Source organism: Cetorhinus maximus, chromosome 19 (assembly GCF_964194155.1).
Source record: "Cetorhinus maximus chromosome 19, sCetMax3.hap1.1, whole genome shotgun sequence".
In the NCBI taxonomy this organism is placed as follows: Eukaryota; Metazoa; Chordata; class Chondrichthyes; order Lamniformes; family Cetorhinidae; genus Cetorhinus; species Cetorhinus maximus.
This window is the reverse complement of record NC_135897.1, coordinates 46803472-46819172: the sequence shown is the minus strand read 5'-3', so window position 1 is coordinate 46819172 and position 15701 is coordinate 46803472. Positions and strand designations below refer to the sequence as shown.

The following is a 15701-nucleotide window of genomic DNA, read 5'->3' as shown; positions in this document are numbered from 1 at the left end:
TTTTTTGTTCCAGAACTCTAGCCAAATAGATTCTGTCCTTGATCCATCCGGGACACCCTCTTTCTCCAGCACTGTAATGCTCTCCTTTATCAATACCACCACCCCTTCCCTTTTTCCTTCTTTCCTGAACACCTTGTATCCAGGGAGATTTAACACCCAGTTCTGCCATTTTTTGAGTCAAGTCTCTGTTATAGCTATAACATCATATTTCACATGGCAAGCTGCACCTGTAACTCACCAATCTTATTTACCACACTCTGTGCATTCACATACTTGCACAATAATCCTGATTCAGATCCTACTACACACTCCTTTACTCACCTATTAACTTATTATTCCCTACTCTAGTGGTATCTATCTCTCCCAGTATGCTGTGCACCTTAGTACTCCTGTCTATCTCCTCATTCACTCGCCCCTGCTGAGTTAGTTTAAAACCTCCCCATAGTGGTAGAGCGGTTTGGAGAGGCCTAAATAGTACTTCTCCAGCTCCCGTAAGTGATCAAAACTCGTTCAGGAGATCACATTAACCCTAGTTTGTTATAGGATAGTTGGGTCTTTTATGAGGTGATCTCCACCCCAGCCAGAAACAGGTCCAGCTTTCACTTGAGGGAATCAACGCTCATCACATGAGCTGGCAGTTCCACAAGCACACTTCTCTTGGCAAAGGGGGAACACCTCACGTCCACCTAGTTTTGCCCTTATATAAATTGTAAGCCTTGGACTTCCCTAATCTATTCATTTATAACTAGCCTACATAAACACGGGACAGGATTTTTCAGTCGGCATGCGGGGGCAGGCCCAACACGCCGACGCGTAAAATGACACGCGATGACATCAGGCGTGCATCCCGACATCATCGTGCTGTCCCACAATGTTTCCTTCGGCGGGCGCACACCGGAGTTGGCTGCACGCCCGTCGATATTTAACCTGCCTGTTAAGGCCATTGAGGAAGCGATTAAGGTAATTGTTAATGCTGCCCATCCAACCTTAAAATTGGCGGGCAGGCGAAAAGGCCAAGCAGCCTTCATGTTTTTTTAGGACACCTCATCCACAAGCGGGATGAGGTTTCCTGAAGCTTTTAATAGTTTAATAAAAAAATGTTCCTAAATATAAAAACATGTCCCATTGCATGTGACACAGTGACATGAGGGGGCATGTTTAAATAAATTTTTAATCCATGTATTTAATATTTTCGGTAGCGATTCAATCTCCCCGAGGCAGCTCCCTGCCTCAGGGAGATTGAAGCGCTGTTTCGCGCACATGCATGAAAGAGCACTGGCCCCGACTCTCCTCCCCCAGCCAGCACAGGTGAGCACTACCGCTCGTGTCTTACGCTGGGCGGGCCTTAATTGGCCCGCTGATGTAAAATGGCAGTGCGGAGCCGATAGCGGGCGGCTATCAGCTCCGCGCCCACCCCCGCCCACTCCCGCCAAACCCCCATGCTGCCTGAAAAATTCAGGCCACAGTATACTTACGTTATTATTTTAAAAACCTCAATCAAATCACCTATAATGTTTCTCAAAAGTATATAGAGCCAAACTTTTGAGCTTATCTGGCTAATTAAAGTATTTTAAACTGGAAATTAATCTTGTGGACATCAGTCCTGTGAGGCCTTCTGACTTTCCCAGGCCTTGTCCCCTTCCCCTTTCACCATGTTGTGTTATATCAGTTGTTGTCACTGTGTTTGATTTGCTAACAAATCAAAAATAGAGTTATTTGATATTTAAAGCTGATGTAGCTGAACAATGTTGAACGGTGAGCGAGAATGTTAAATTCTTTGCTTGTTAAATTAACCAAAACTAACTGGCTAATACTATATGGAAACAAAAAAAAACTTACTGACATTCTTATGAGTAACCGTCTAAATTTACAGAATCAGTGCTTCATGTTCTGATCTGCATTTCATTTTTAACTCGTCTGTATAACATGTTACAGGTTGTCTTTTCATGTCAGTGCAGCAATTTATTTTACCTGGATTCAGTTTCCTATCAGATTACTTGCTCTGGGTTCCAATGATCTACAGTAGCCTGAAGACATTCACATCACTCTTGTCATTGTTCAATGCCAGCGCCAACCACTGCATCAATAAATATCTGAATTTGACAGCCTTTTACTAAAAATAAGCCTTCCTTTGACTATTTTCCTTCGATGTCCCCTTGATTTTGGTCATTTGTTCTGTTTTTTATTGCAATATCACTTAAGAATATATGTGTTAAAATGGCAACAAAATGACAAGGTGAGTTCCTCCTTTTTAATTTCTGTTTTACAGCAAGATTCCGGTAACCGATACAGTGCACTGAGTGTACAACACAAAATGCTGAAGGTAGGTGCATTGACGTTTTATATCAACAATTGGGCACAGTATACTTGAGCAAATGTTGTCAAATCACTTTACTTCACTTTTGCCACTGAAGGGTTATTAAATAACATATTAAGAGCATAATGCCCATGTTCAAAGTAAATTTGCTACCTTAAATAGGCACTGCTACATTTAATGTACAGAGCATTTTAAGAGGAGCTTAGGTGTCTTTGTAGTTTCAATGTGGACTTGAACTATTAAAAATTACAAATAGGAATGTTCTGAATTAGTCTTTTAGATAACCTACATTGTATGGGAATCTATAATAATGGCTACTATTATGAATAAACAGCAACTTTGCATGGTTAACACCACATATTCAGTAGCTAGCATGTCTAATGTTAATGTGGGAAAGTGTAAATGAAACAAAGAAACCCTTTTTTGTTAAAAAAGATAAAATACTGCAGATGCTGGAAACCTGAAATAAAACAAGAAAATACTGCCAGTACTGAGCAGTAATGTTCCCTCTGTGCTGTACAGCAAACCAAAAGTTCCCTCACAGGGCCCACACAATTTGGCTGCTTTAAGTTACCACACGTATACGGCCACACAAAAAAATTTGAAGGACCCGTGAACATCAACGAATCAGCCACGTACTACAAATAAAAAATTGAGAGCTCAACATAAATAGGAACATAAGAAATAGGAGCAGTAGGAGGCCATTTGGCCCCTCAAGCCTGCTACATCATGTCAGCCAGCATCTGTGAAGAGAGAGACAGAGTAAACGTTTCAGGTCAATGGCCTTTTGTCAGTACTGGAAAAAGTTAGAGATGTAACATACTCCATATGGTAAATACATTAAATAGAAATATATCAGCTTTCCAGCTGTTGAGTATGATCGTTTTTACACATGCACAGATTTATAATGAAATATGGGACTGAAATCATAATGTGTACGAAATAGTTCACAGCTATAACAAATGAAGGGTACTTTGTACACGGGCCCATTTGTACTATGCTTCCATTTTACTTTGTCATTTCATGTGCTATGTGACTGACATACTTATAATCAGGTTGTAACCTGCTTCATTTAAATCTGAAAATGGCTTTTATTATTTTGCCTATTTAGGACAAAGTAATATGACTCCTAGATCAATAGAAAATTTTGATTTGATGCATATAATTAAGGAATTCAAAATGTTCTTTTCTGTTTAGTTACTGAAAATTATTCATGCTTGGGTCAACCTTTTTAGCAAAGTATTCATTATCTCGGGTATGAAAAAGATGAAAAGGCAACAGATTCTTTAGATCATTTAAGATTGGTACTTATTATTCAGATTATTTAAAATTCAGCTGATTTTAGTCTAAAGATGAGCATGCAACTTGCTCCATTTTCAGAGTAATGTTCAATGAAAGCTTTGCAATCTATTTTTTCCTTCTAAAGAAGTTTCCCATGTTATGCATACTTGTTATTTGGAGTTAATTATATGCATATGCATGGGTTTTTAAACCCCTAATGATGATTTATTCCGACAACTGTCATTGACATTATGGTTATATACAATGCATTCATGTAAGTTTTATTTTTTGGTTTAACATCTAGCCTCAGCTCAGAAAACAGAATAATGAGATTCCACTCAGATCAATGCTGCTGTTTTAGTTCCAAGTTCCTGCTATAGAATCGTAGGTGTTGCCTTCTTGCTGAAAGACGGATGGGCTGATTTTAACCTGACACGTTCTGGCAGAAACCTGTCAGATGCTTGGTTAAAATCAACTCGGTAGCTTATTTGCCAACATCCCTCACAGGTCCTGCCATGTTCAATTTGAACCTGTTCTCCTGAGCAGGCAGCAAGGCCACCCACCTGAAGTTAACAGGGTCCTTATTTAAATATGCAGCTGAGGTCTGAAGATGTCATTAGGCCCGAACTGCAATTTTAACTTTGGCTTGAGCAGGGAAGCTGGTTGTAACTACCTGCTATGTAGGAAGTGGACCCAGGATCAGAAGTTGCCATTTAATATAAGTTTCTTTTTTACTTTCATTTTGGGGGCAAGAAGGAATAGGCTCCTCTGGGCTCCACGAGGAAAGTTTAGGCCTCTTCTAACCTGAGCTTCCTCCCATTCACACCCACAAGGTCTTCCCAAAAACCTGTCTTTGATGCAGGCTTTCTGCTGCTTAAAATTCTGCTCCTGCCTGCAACAGCTGCTGCTTCCTGACAGCTCCAGACAGATGGCTGGTCAATGCAATTTCCCTGGAGTTAGGTTGCTGAGGTTGGATTGGGTGTGGTGTAGTTTAGCGCTGGCCTCACTTTAGTTCAATGCTCACCTGAATCCTAGTCAGGTTAAAATGGGGGCTTTGTTGTCTCAATATCTGAGAAATTGACTGTCAAACCTGTAGGGAATGTTCCATGCGGTTAACCATTTTTTTTCTGAACTCTTCTACTTAAAAACTGCAAGTCTGTTAAATTCCCAATTGGAGTCTCCTGTCAAATTCTAGTTCTCTTATCATATGAAAGATATTATTGTGATTGTAAGGGTACAAGCAAGACGATTATGTGTGTTAGGAAGTTAAGGAATTTGGGCTTTTCCCCTTTGGGAAAGGAGAGAATTCTAAATAACTTGAAGGTTTGAAGGATTATGATGATTCAATTGATCCAAACACACTGATCAGTGGGGTATGGGAGTTCAAAGATTAGAGAACACAAAATTAAAATTCTTGGCTAATTTTTAAATTTATGTTCAAATTCTTGGCACTGCTGGTAAGACTGTATTTACTGCCCATCTCTTGTTGCTATGAAAAGATGTTGGTGGGTCGTCTTTTTGAACCACTGTACTCTTTATGATGATGTTGTTCCCACAATACTGTTAGTTAAGGAATTCAGAATTTTTGCTCGAGTTAAGTCGTGAATTTTGAGATTTTGACTCAGTGGTAATAAAGGAATGTTGATGTATTTCTAAGTCACCATCATACTGGGGGATATAAGGAGAATTATTGATCTGGAATACACTGCCTGAAAGGGTGGTTGAAGCAGATTCAAGGATAACTTTCGAAACAAATTGGATATATACTTGAAAAGAAAAATGTGCAGGCCTGTAAAGAGAGTTGAAGGAAGTGGGACTAAGCACCTCTTGTGAAGACCCGGCACAACATGATGGTCTGAGTGAATTTCTGCCCTGAATGATTCTACTTGGAAGGAAACTTGGAGGTGATGGCATTCCTATGCTATTGCTTCTTGAACTACCTCAATTATCTATTTCTGACTTCTTTCATAATTCTGCAAAACTACCAAAATAACTAGGAAGCCTTTTCCCTCTAATTTTATTTTGAACCATCTCCAACTTTACTGCAGTCTTGTGCAAAATACCTTCTTATATCCTATTCACTGATTTATTGTTCCCCATTAGCTCAGAGCTAACATACAAAGCTGTTGCCTGAGCCACCTGCTCGCTGGGAGGATTCTTTTAATTCTTGGAGGTTATTTAGGATCTCTAGTTCCAAACATTTTTTGGCTTTGCCAGACACATTGGAGCTTATTTTTATCTTTACTTAGTTTTAATTTCAATAATTTACTCATTATCTATGTAACAACATTGACCGCACTTCAAACGTAATCCATTAGATGTGAAGCGCTTTGCAATATCCCCAGGGCAAGACAAGGCACTGTACAAAACTTTTATTACATTACAGAACTCTTCCTCATTCATATCAGATTTCTCCCTTTTACCCTTTAGTTTTATAAAGACTGAGAGCATAGTTTGAGACCTGACTATTCCTTGCCTGGTATTTTGACGGGACTAGAGAGCTAGTAAACCTCATTGCCTCTTAGCTGGGCACTTCATGTGTTTTTCAATATGTAATTGGTTTTTAAAATGACCATTTTTGTGCACAGTGTATCCTAAGGCATTGATGCAGAATAGGATGTCTGCAGGCCACCTACCCGACATGATGCAGCAAATTATTCGCTAAACCAATGCTACATATTCTGCACTCTAAACTTCCGATTGGTAAGTGTGAAGTTTAAAGGATTGCCATTTTAGAGACTTAACAAGATACCGCAGTTAAGACTTGAGGAAGGGATTGCTTCAAAGACCAACCCTGTTCCAGAGTTTCGATTCATGTTATTTCTTTGAAATTTCAAAAACACTGTAACATTACCAAATATAACTCATTCTTTTCAGAGCATGAAAACCATTAAACTCCTTAGCTTCCTCAGTCATGCATTCATCCAAAAAGTTTTTAACAATCAAACTTAGCTTTACTTAATTATTACTTTGTGATCTTCCTTCTCTCCCACGTTCCTTTTCTCTTGCAGTGCCTTGCACTGTGCCACTTACGTTTCTCAATAATCTATCAATGTCTTATTAAAAATCTTGCACCTGGGCACAATTTTTTTAGCCCAACTTGACATTCTATTATAAGTTTGTCACAATTTGCATGTCAGCTTTTTCCCTTATTGCTTCCTGTATCCTCATTTATAATGAGTTTTGTGTATGTTAAACTCATCATTTTAATTGCTCAATCTGGACAGCAGATATCCATAAATATTTCAGAATTCAGAGTTCTAGAATGTTCTTTTCATCTTCCTAACTGAATTTTCTGATGATCAAAGTAAAGATTTAAATAAAATTTTAGAAATAACGTATTTCATCGGAACATGATTTGATTTATTATTTTAAATGAATCGTGTTTTGTATCTGTTAGAGCCTACCACGGCTCTCGCTTAAGCGATGCCTCAATTTTAAAATTCTCATCCTTTTGTTTAAATCCCTCCTTGGCTTCTCCCCTCCCTATCTCTGGAATTTCTTCCAGTCCAACAACCCTCCGAGATATTTGTGCACTTTCAATTCTGGCCTCTTGAACAACCCCAACTTAATCCCCCAGCCATAGGCAGCTCTGTTTTCAGCTGCCAAGGCCCTAAGCTCTGGAATTCCCTCCCTATACTTCACCGCCTTTTGTCCTCTCTTTTCTCCTTTCGGAAGCTCCTTAGAATTTACCTCTTTGACCAAGCTTCTGGTCATCTACCATAATATCCCTTGCCTGACTCTGTGCCAAATTTTGTTTTGTACTGCATCTATGAAGTGCCTTGCAACCTTTTACTTTGTTAAAGCTGGTTTATTAGCACAAGTTGTTCTAGTTGTTCATCAACAATTTTACTTGAAGAAGTCAGCTTCTAATTTTTATTTCTTAAAAAGCTAGTTTAAATAAGGTCATATTATTGCTTTTTCTTCAGTCTATACATTTGATTAATTAGCTCCTCTTGTGCACATTATTCTTTAAAATAATGTAAAAATATAATGTTACAGTGCTTTGTGTGGTTTTATAACCAAATATGGTCAGGACTAACCTGAACAGAAAGTTGTATAAGTTTCTGTAGGGGGACTTGAACCCACGACCTTCTCATGTTTAGGCAAGTTTGCTGCCACTGGGCTGAGGCTGGTACTAGTAATGGGCATCACGGAGACATGGCTGTGAGGTGATCAGGAATGGGAGCTAAATATCCAAGGATATACAGCCTATCAAAAAGCTAGGCAGGTTGGCAGAGGGGGTGGGGTTGCTTTGTTAGTAAGAAATGAAATTAAATCGATAGCAAGAAATGACGTAGGGTCAGATGATGCAGAATCTGTGTGGGTAGAGTTGAGGAACGGCAAAGGTTAAAAAAACATAATGGGAGTTATGTACAGGCCTCCAAACAGTAGTCAGGATGTGGGGCACAAGATACGCTAGGAGATAGAAAAGGTGTGTAAGAAAGGCAAGGTTACAGTGATCATGGGGGATTTCAATATGCAGGTAGACTGGGAAAATCAGGTTGACAGTGGATCCCAAGAAAAGGAATTTGTAGAATGTCTATGAGATGGCTTTTTGGAGCAGCTTGTGGTGGAGCCCACTAGGGAACAGGCAATTCTAGATTTAGTGATGTGTAATGAGGCAGATTTGATAAGGGAGCTTAAGGTGAAGGAACCCTTAGGAGAAAGTGACCATAATATGATAGAATTTCCTCTGCAATTTGAGAGGAAAAAGCTGGAATCAGATGTAACGGTATTAGAGTTGAATAATGGCAACTACAGAGGCATGAGGGAGGAGCTGGCCAGAATTGACTGGGAGATGAGCCTAGCAGGAAAGACAGTGGAACAGCAATGGCAGGAGTTTCTGGGAGTAATTTGAGAGACACAGCAAAAATTCATCCCCAGGAAGAAGAAGCATACTAAAGGGAGGACGAGGCAACCATGGCTGACAAGGGAAGTCAGGGACAGCATAAAAGCTAAAGAGAAAGCATACAATGCGGCGAAGAGCAGTGGGAAACCAGGGGATTGGGAAGCCTACAAAGACCAACAGAGGACAGCTAAAAAAGAAATAAGGAGGGAGAAGATTAAATATGAGGGTAAACAAGCCAATAATTTAAAAGAAGATTGCAAGAGTTTTTTTAGATATATAAAGGGTAAGAGAGAGGCAAAAGTGGACATTGGGCCGCTGGAAAATGACACTGGAGAAGTAGTAGTGGGGAACAAAGAAATGGCGGAGGAACTGAATAGGTACTTTGCATCAGTCTTCACGGTGGAAGACACGAGTAACATCCCCAAGTTCAAGAGAGTCGGGGGGGGGCAGAGGTGAGTATGGTGGCCATTACCAAGCAGAAGGTGCTAGGAAAACTGAAAGGTCTGAAGGTGGATAAATCACCTGGGCCAGATGGATTATACCCCAGAGTTCTGAAGGAGATAGCTGAAAAGATAGTGGAGGCGTTAGTGGTGATCTTTCAGGAATCACTGGAGTCAGGGAGGGTCCCAGAGGACTGGAAAATCGCTAATGTAACCCCCCTGTTTAAGAAGGGAGTGAGGCAAAAGATGGGAAATTACAGGCCGATTAGCCTGACCTCGGTTGTTGGTAAGATTTTAGAGTCCATTATTAAGGATGAGATTTCGGAATACTTGGAAGTGCATGATAAATTAGGGCAAAGTCAGCATGGTTTCATCAAGGGGAGGTCATGCCTGACAAATCTGTTAGAATTCTTTGAGGAGGTAACGGGTAGGTTAGACAAAGAGCCAATGGATGTTATCTACTTGGACTTCCAGAAGGCCTTTGACAAGGTGCTGCACAGGAGGCTGCTCAGTAAGATAAGAGCCCATGGTGCTAGAGGCAAGGTACTAGCATGGAAAGAAGATTGGCTATCTGGCAGGAGGCAGAGAGTGGGGATAAGGAGGTCCTTCCCAGGATGGCGGCAGGTGACTAGTGGAGTTCCGCAGGGGTCAGTGTTGGGACCACAACTTTTCACTTTATATATTAATGATCTAGATGAAGGAACTGAGGGCATCCTGGCTAAGTTTGCAGATGATACAAAGTTAGGTGGAGGGACAGGTAGTATTGAGGAGGCGGGGAGGCTGCAGAATGATTTGGACAGGTTAGGAGAATGGGCAAAGAAGTGGCAGATGGAATACAACGTGGGGAAGTGTGAGGTCATGCACTTTGGTAGGAAGAATAGAGGCATTAGACTATTTTCTAAATGGGGAGAGAATTCAGAAATCTGGAGTGCAAAGGGACTTGGGAGTCCTAGTCCAGGATTCTCTTAAGATTAACTTGCAGGTTGAAATGCAATGTTGGCATTTATTTTGAGAGGACTAGAATATAAAAGCAGGGATGTGCTGCTGAGGCTTTATAAGGCTCTGGTCAGACCACATTTAGAATATTGTGAGCAATTTTGGGCCCCATATCTCAGGAAGGATGTTCTGGCCCTGGAGATGGTCCAGAGGAGGTTCACGAGAACGATCCCAGGAATGAAAGGCTTAACATATGAGGAACGTTTGAGGACTCTGGGTCTATACTCAATGGAGTTTAGAAGGATGAGGGGGGATCTGATTGAAACTTACAGAATACTGAAAGGCCTGGATAGAGTGGACGTAGGGAAGATGTCTCCATTAGTAGGAGAGACTAGGACCCGAGGGCACAGCCTCAGAGTAAAGGGAAGACCTTTTAGAACAGAGATGAGGAGAAAGTTCTTTAGCCAGAGAGTGGTGAATCTATGGAATTCATTGCCACAGAAGGCTGTGGAGGCCAGGTCATTGAGTGTATTTAAGACGGAGATAGATAGGTTCTTGATTGGTAAGGGGATCAAAGGTTATGGGGAGAAGGCGGGAGAATGGGGTTGAGAAACTTATCAGCCATGATTGAATGGCGGAGCAGACTCGATGGGCCGAATGGCCTAATTTCTGCTCCTATGTCTTATGGTCTTATTGAATTTTAATTCTTTGTATTCAGCTCTTTTTATCGTGTCAATACTCTGTAGTCAGCTGGAAATTGTGCAGTAGTGCTCTGAATTGTCAGGACAGGCTGTGAAAAACAGCTCATGTGCTATCTCCTGATATTTAGAACAGCCAACACTTAAATTTTAATTGCTAGATTGTACTTAAATAAAATGCTAATTTTAAGTGGATATGAAACAAAGTTAAGAATTTTACAGTTGTAGAAAATTACAGTTGTAGAGGATTTCATCTGTGAACGCGGGTATATAATAAAGAAAATCTTTTAATGCATTCATAACCTAACATTGGTTTTTACCTCTTGCACTTATTTTTGTAAAGAATGTCCAAGCTTCAGTGTCTGCTTTCCAACTAACCCTTCTACACTGTACTAGTTTTATGAATCGTGGTTCCAGGTTTTCCATATTTCTGCCATATACATGAAGCTCCAGCTTATCTGCATGACATACTCCTCATCAAATGCCAAAAAGCCTTATGCTTGACTACAATGATAGAGAACTAACTTGGCAAAGAGCATTGGTGGAGCAGTTTGAGGAATTATATTACAACAGCTACAAACTGCACTGTAGCAAGGAACACGGTGAGGAGGTGTCTGGGCATGTAGTAAATGTAGGAAAAAGGAAAAGAGAGTGGCTCTCTGCATTTGTATTTTCAAATCATGACTTTTATATGAATATTGTAAAATGTACAGTAGTACCTCGTGTTCAAGCATAGTGGAGAATGGGAATTGGCAGATAACTCATAGCTCTATGCTGTTAAGAGAATTGACTCAAATCTTTGACCCTACCCAAAGTGGCAGCACAGCAGCTAAAATACCCTAACAAAAGACACAGCACAGGCTGTTTCGAATTCCTGACCGCAATATGTACAAGTCCCCACCCAAAGCTGCAGCTCAGTAGTTGAAAGACACATCCCAACCCAATGCCAAAACCCATCCCATTGAAGTGTATTACTGGAAACCAATTTTCTATTTCTGGAGGGCACCAAATTTGCACGGGGTAGGCAAGTGCAAGTGCCTTAACAAGCACATCTCCAGTAACCTACCAGCTGCAGAGCTCACCTGAACCATCCAAAACCACAGCCAACTCCCACTTGACCCCCGCGTGAAGAGGTTAGTCAGTACTTTCTTAAGGAATTTGAGTTGTTTGCCTGCCCGAAACATTGCAGATTTTAGGAGTAATTGTAAGAAAATGACTACATTTGGACAACTGGAAATGAGCAGAGACCATCATAAATTAAGTCATAAATTGCATACAGCATGGCCTGAATCTTTCATTTGTCGGACATGCGCAATTGGCGGGTCCAGAAGTGGACGGGAAATACGCCCCCAACCGTGATTTCACACTGACTGGCTAATTAATGGCCAGTCAGCGTGAAACGCGCACTGAAATGCTTAGCGCTGCCGGGGTGGGGGTAGGGAGAAGGTGGGCGCCAACATAACTGAGGGTGCGGGTGAGCGTTTCTAGTGAGCTCCCTGAAGGCAGACAACTGCCCCAGGGAGCTGCAGACCTCCACAGAATAAAGGAAATGACAAAAATGCTGCAAAATATGTCCATGCAGCACAATCAAGCACCTGAATGCGTACCTCATAAAAAAACTAGTCCCAAGACATCTCTTATTTTACTTCCCCGTGGAGATTTCATCTGCCCTGGATCGAGGTTTGAGCAAAATGTGAATGCTGCCTGGGAGAATGGCCTGTCCGCCAACCGTAAATGTGGACTGGCCATGAAAAATCGCTGTTAATTGCATTGTTAATGGGATTAATTGCCCGCTTATTTGTCGGCGGGTGCGCTTCTGACTACTGCACATGGCCCCCTGAGTGAAATATCGTGTGAGTGCACGATGATGTCAGGATGCTCGTCTGACACCATCTTGCGCTATTTCACGTCTGTTCAGGTTGGGTGCGCGCCCACCTGCAGAAGGTAAAATTCTGGCTCATGTGTCTGAAACATCTCTTTGCAATATAAATAGCCTTGATAAGATAAATGCAGGTTGGTAGATGTTATCAATTACATTTCTGTACACAATAGACCCTTAGATGGAAATGAGTTTCGGAGTGTGTAAGTTTAAAATACTTCAAGCAAGGTTGGCATGGTTACAGAAGTATAATGGAGGAAGTACTGGCACAGTACAGATAGGCAAATGTTCTTGAATAATATTAGTTGGAAAATAGAATATAAGAGCAGGGAGGTTATGCTGGAACTGCATAAAAAGTTAGTTAGGCCACAACTTGAGTACTGTGTGCAGTTCTGGTCACCTCATTGCAGAAAGGATGTAATTGCATTAAAGCGGGTATGGAGGAGATTTACAAGTATGTTGCCAGGACTGGAAAATTGTAGCTATAAGGAAAGATTGGATAGGCTAGGGTTGTTCTCCTTGGAACAGAAGAGGCTGAGAGGAGATTTGATTGTGAAGTACAAAATTGTGAGAAGCCTGGATAGAGTGGATGGGAAGGGCCTATTTACTTTAGTAGAGAGGTCAGTGACTAGGGGGCATAGACTTAAAGTGGTTGCTAAAAAGATTAAAGGGGAGGTGAGGAAAATGTTTTTCACCCAGAGAGTTGTGGGGCCTAGAACTCACTGCCTGACAGGGTATGAGAGGCAGAAACCGTCAACTCATTTCAAGGGTCCCTGGATATGCATACACCTCAAGTGCTGTAACTAGCAGGGCAACAGACCAAATGCTGGAAAGTGGGATTAGGCTGGCTGGCTTGTTTATCGGTGGCGCAGACAGAATGGACCAAGCAGCTTCTTTCTGTGCCATAAACAGTCTATGATTCTATGAAAAGGGATTAACTCAGTTGAACAGTGGGGGAAATGGCCTTTGTCAAGCATAGATAAGGAAGTGGCCTAGTTGCAGTTGCAGTTGCAGTTGCAGTTTCGCAATGTAACTGAGAGGCCTGTCAAGTGACAAGGATTGTTCACTAAAAAGTATAACAGTGACAGTATACTGATTGAAGGGAAGGGCATCTTGAAATTAAGACATCAAAGGTCTCATCCAGCAAGTTGGTTGTTGTAAGTCACTGTGGATGTATGGGATTTGCATGTTTACTGTGATTTGTGTGTCAATATAACATAGGGTCGAGGACAGGAAATCTGCTAATCTCATATTTCTGAATAAAGTTTTAAAGTTGATGACATTAGACTCTCAAACCAAGTAATTAGTAAGGCACAAGGCATTATTTAAATCTTACAGACCCCTCAATGAAACCCACTTCTGGTACCATCTGGAACCTGGTATCCCTCATTTCATTTGGTGTACTGGCCAGGTGCCAACTGAGTCAATGAAGTGGGAACCCTTGACGTAGGGAGCTTGCCTTGTAAGCAAATGGCAGAGTTGGCTACCCTTACTAGGCATAGCAGAAAATCCCAGAAAGAGTAGCAACTCAGCACAACTAGGTTGCTGCCATTTTCCAGTGAATATTATGGCTGGAGACCAGTAGAAGCCTAATGGATTTCCAGGATCAAAGTAGTATAAAAGCAAAATACTGCAGATGCTGGAAATCTGAAATGAAAACAGAAAATGCTTGTAAAACTCAGCAGGTCTGGCAGCATCTTTGGAGAGAAAAACAGAGTTAACATTTCGAGTCCATATGACTCTTAAAAGCTAAAGAGGATTTCCAGGATCCTTGTGCATGCCTTTCTCAACCAGCTCTGTAATTTGTATGTACAGAATCAACATGAAGATCTGAGAAAGCAATACACTGACCTACATGGAGAACATCAGAGACTTGGAGAGGACCACAATAGAGCAATGAATGACCATAGCCGGCGATACCTGACCCTACAGCAAGAAAAGGAACAGGAGATTGCTCAACTGAAAGGTAACGATGAGAATTTAATCATTCTGGGGACAATTTTGTCTTCAGCACATGGGTGGTCGGTGGAAAGAATTGTTTGTCTATTATAGAAGCCATCAATTTTCAGATGCTGTGAAGATGCTGTGCTTTACCAGATTACCGTCCCTGCAGTGACAATGACATAAAAACAAAATATGGCAGATCCTGGAAATCTGAAATAAAAACAAAAAATGCTGGAAAATCTCTTCTTCAGAGCTCTGAAGAAGAATCATACGGACTTGAAATGTTAACTTTGTTTCTCTCTCCACAGATCCTGCCGGACCTGCTGAGTTCTTCCAGCATTGTTGTTTTTATTTCAGATTTTCCGCAGTGCTTTGCATTTATCGTAGTGTTTAATTCACTGCCACTTCTCTTCCAGGAATGCCTACCTTGAAGAAGCACTGCTCTCCAACAGGGTTTCCGTTTGTCTTTTCACCCTGTTCACTTTCATTGCTTTCCATTTCCCTCCTGGTGTTTGACAACGGTGCTCTGAATAAGAGCCATACAGACTCGAAACATTAACTCTGTTTCTCTCTGCACAGTGACAATGACAATTTACCTCTACAGTACTATTCACAAAATAGTTTAATTTTCATTTCTTATGTTTTAATGCAAATTTCACTTAAAAGAATATAATTGTTAATGAATGTGTCTTGTTTGCTTATGCTTTCCTACCTCCCCTTTTTCCAACCCCTTTTGTTCTCATAGAGAGATTACCATAGACGTTTACAGCTCAGAAGGAGGCCATTTGGCCCATCGTGTCTGTGCTGGTCAACAAAGATCTGACCACACGAACCCCATTTTCTAGCGCTTGGCCCATAGCCCTGGAGGCTATGGCAACGCAAGTAAATATCTAAATACTTCTTAAATGTTATGAGAGTTTCTGACTCAACCACCTTTTCAAGCAGTGAGCTCCAGACTCCCACCACCCTCTGGGTGAAAAAATTTCTCCTCAACTCCCATCTTAGCCTTATACCGTTCCAGCATAACTCCCCTGCTCTTATATTCTATGCCTCAGTTAATAAAGGCAAGTATCCCATATGCCTTCTTAACCAGCTTATCTACCTGCCCTGTTAAATTCAGGGATCTGTGAATATGCACACCAAGATCCCTCTGATCTTCAGTACATTCCAGGGTCCAACCATTCATAGTTTAATCCCTTTCCTTGTTAGTCCTCCCCATTACCTCACACTTTTCCAGGTTGAATTTCATTTGCCACTGCTCTGCCCACCTGACCAGCCCATTGATATCCTCCTGCAGTTTACGGCCACCCTCCTCACTATTTACCACCCTATCAATTTTCGTGTCATCTGCGAA

The 15701-nt window shown here is 41.2% G+C and overlaps 1 protein-coding gene across 1 annotated transcript in view; it reads left to right on the top strand.

Moving 5' to 3' along the window:
* golim4a (golgi integral membrane protein 4a) overlaps positions 1-15701 on the top strand; it is a 138277-nt gene that overhangs the window by 50610 nt on the left and 71966 nt on the right. Inside the window, exons 4-5 of the mRNA XM_078563796.1 lie at positions 2270-2323; positions 14219-14369. Coding sequence (XP_078419922.1) covers positions 2270-2323; positions 14219-14369 — 205 coding nt within the window. The remainder of the gene's footprint in view (positions 1-2269; positions 2324-14218; positions 14370-15701) is intronic.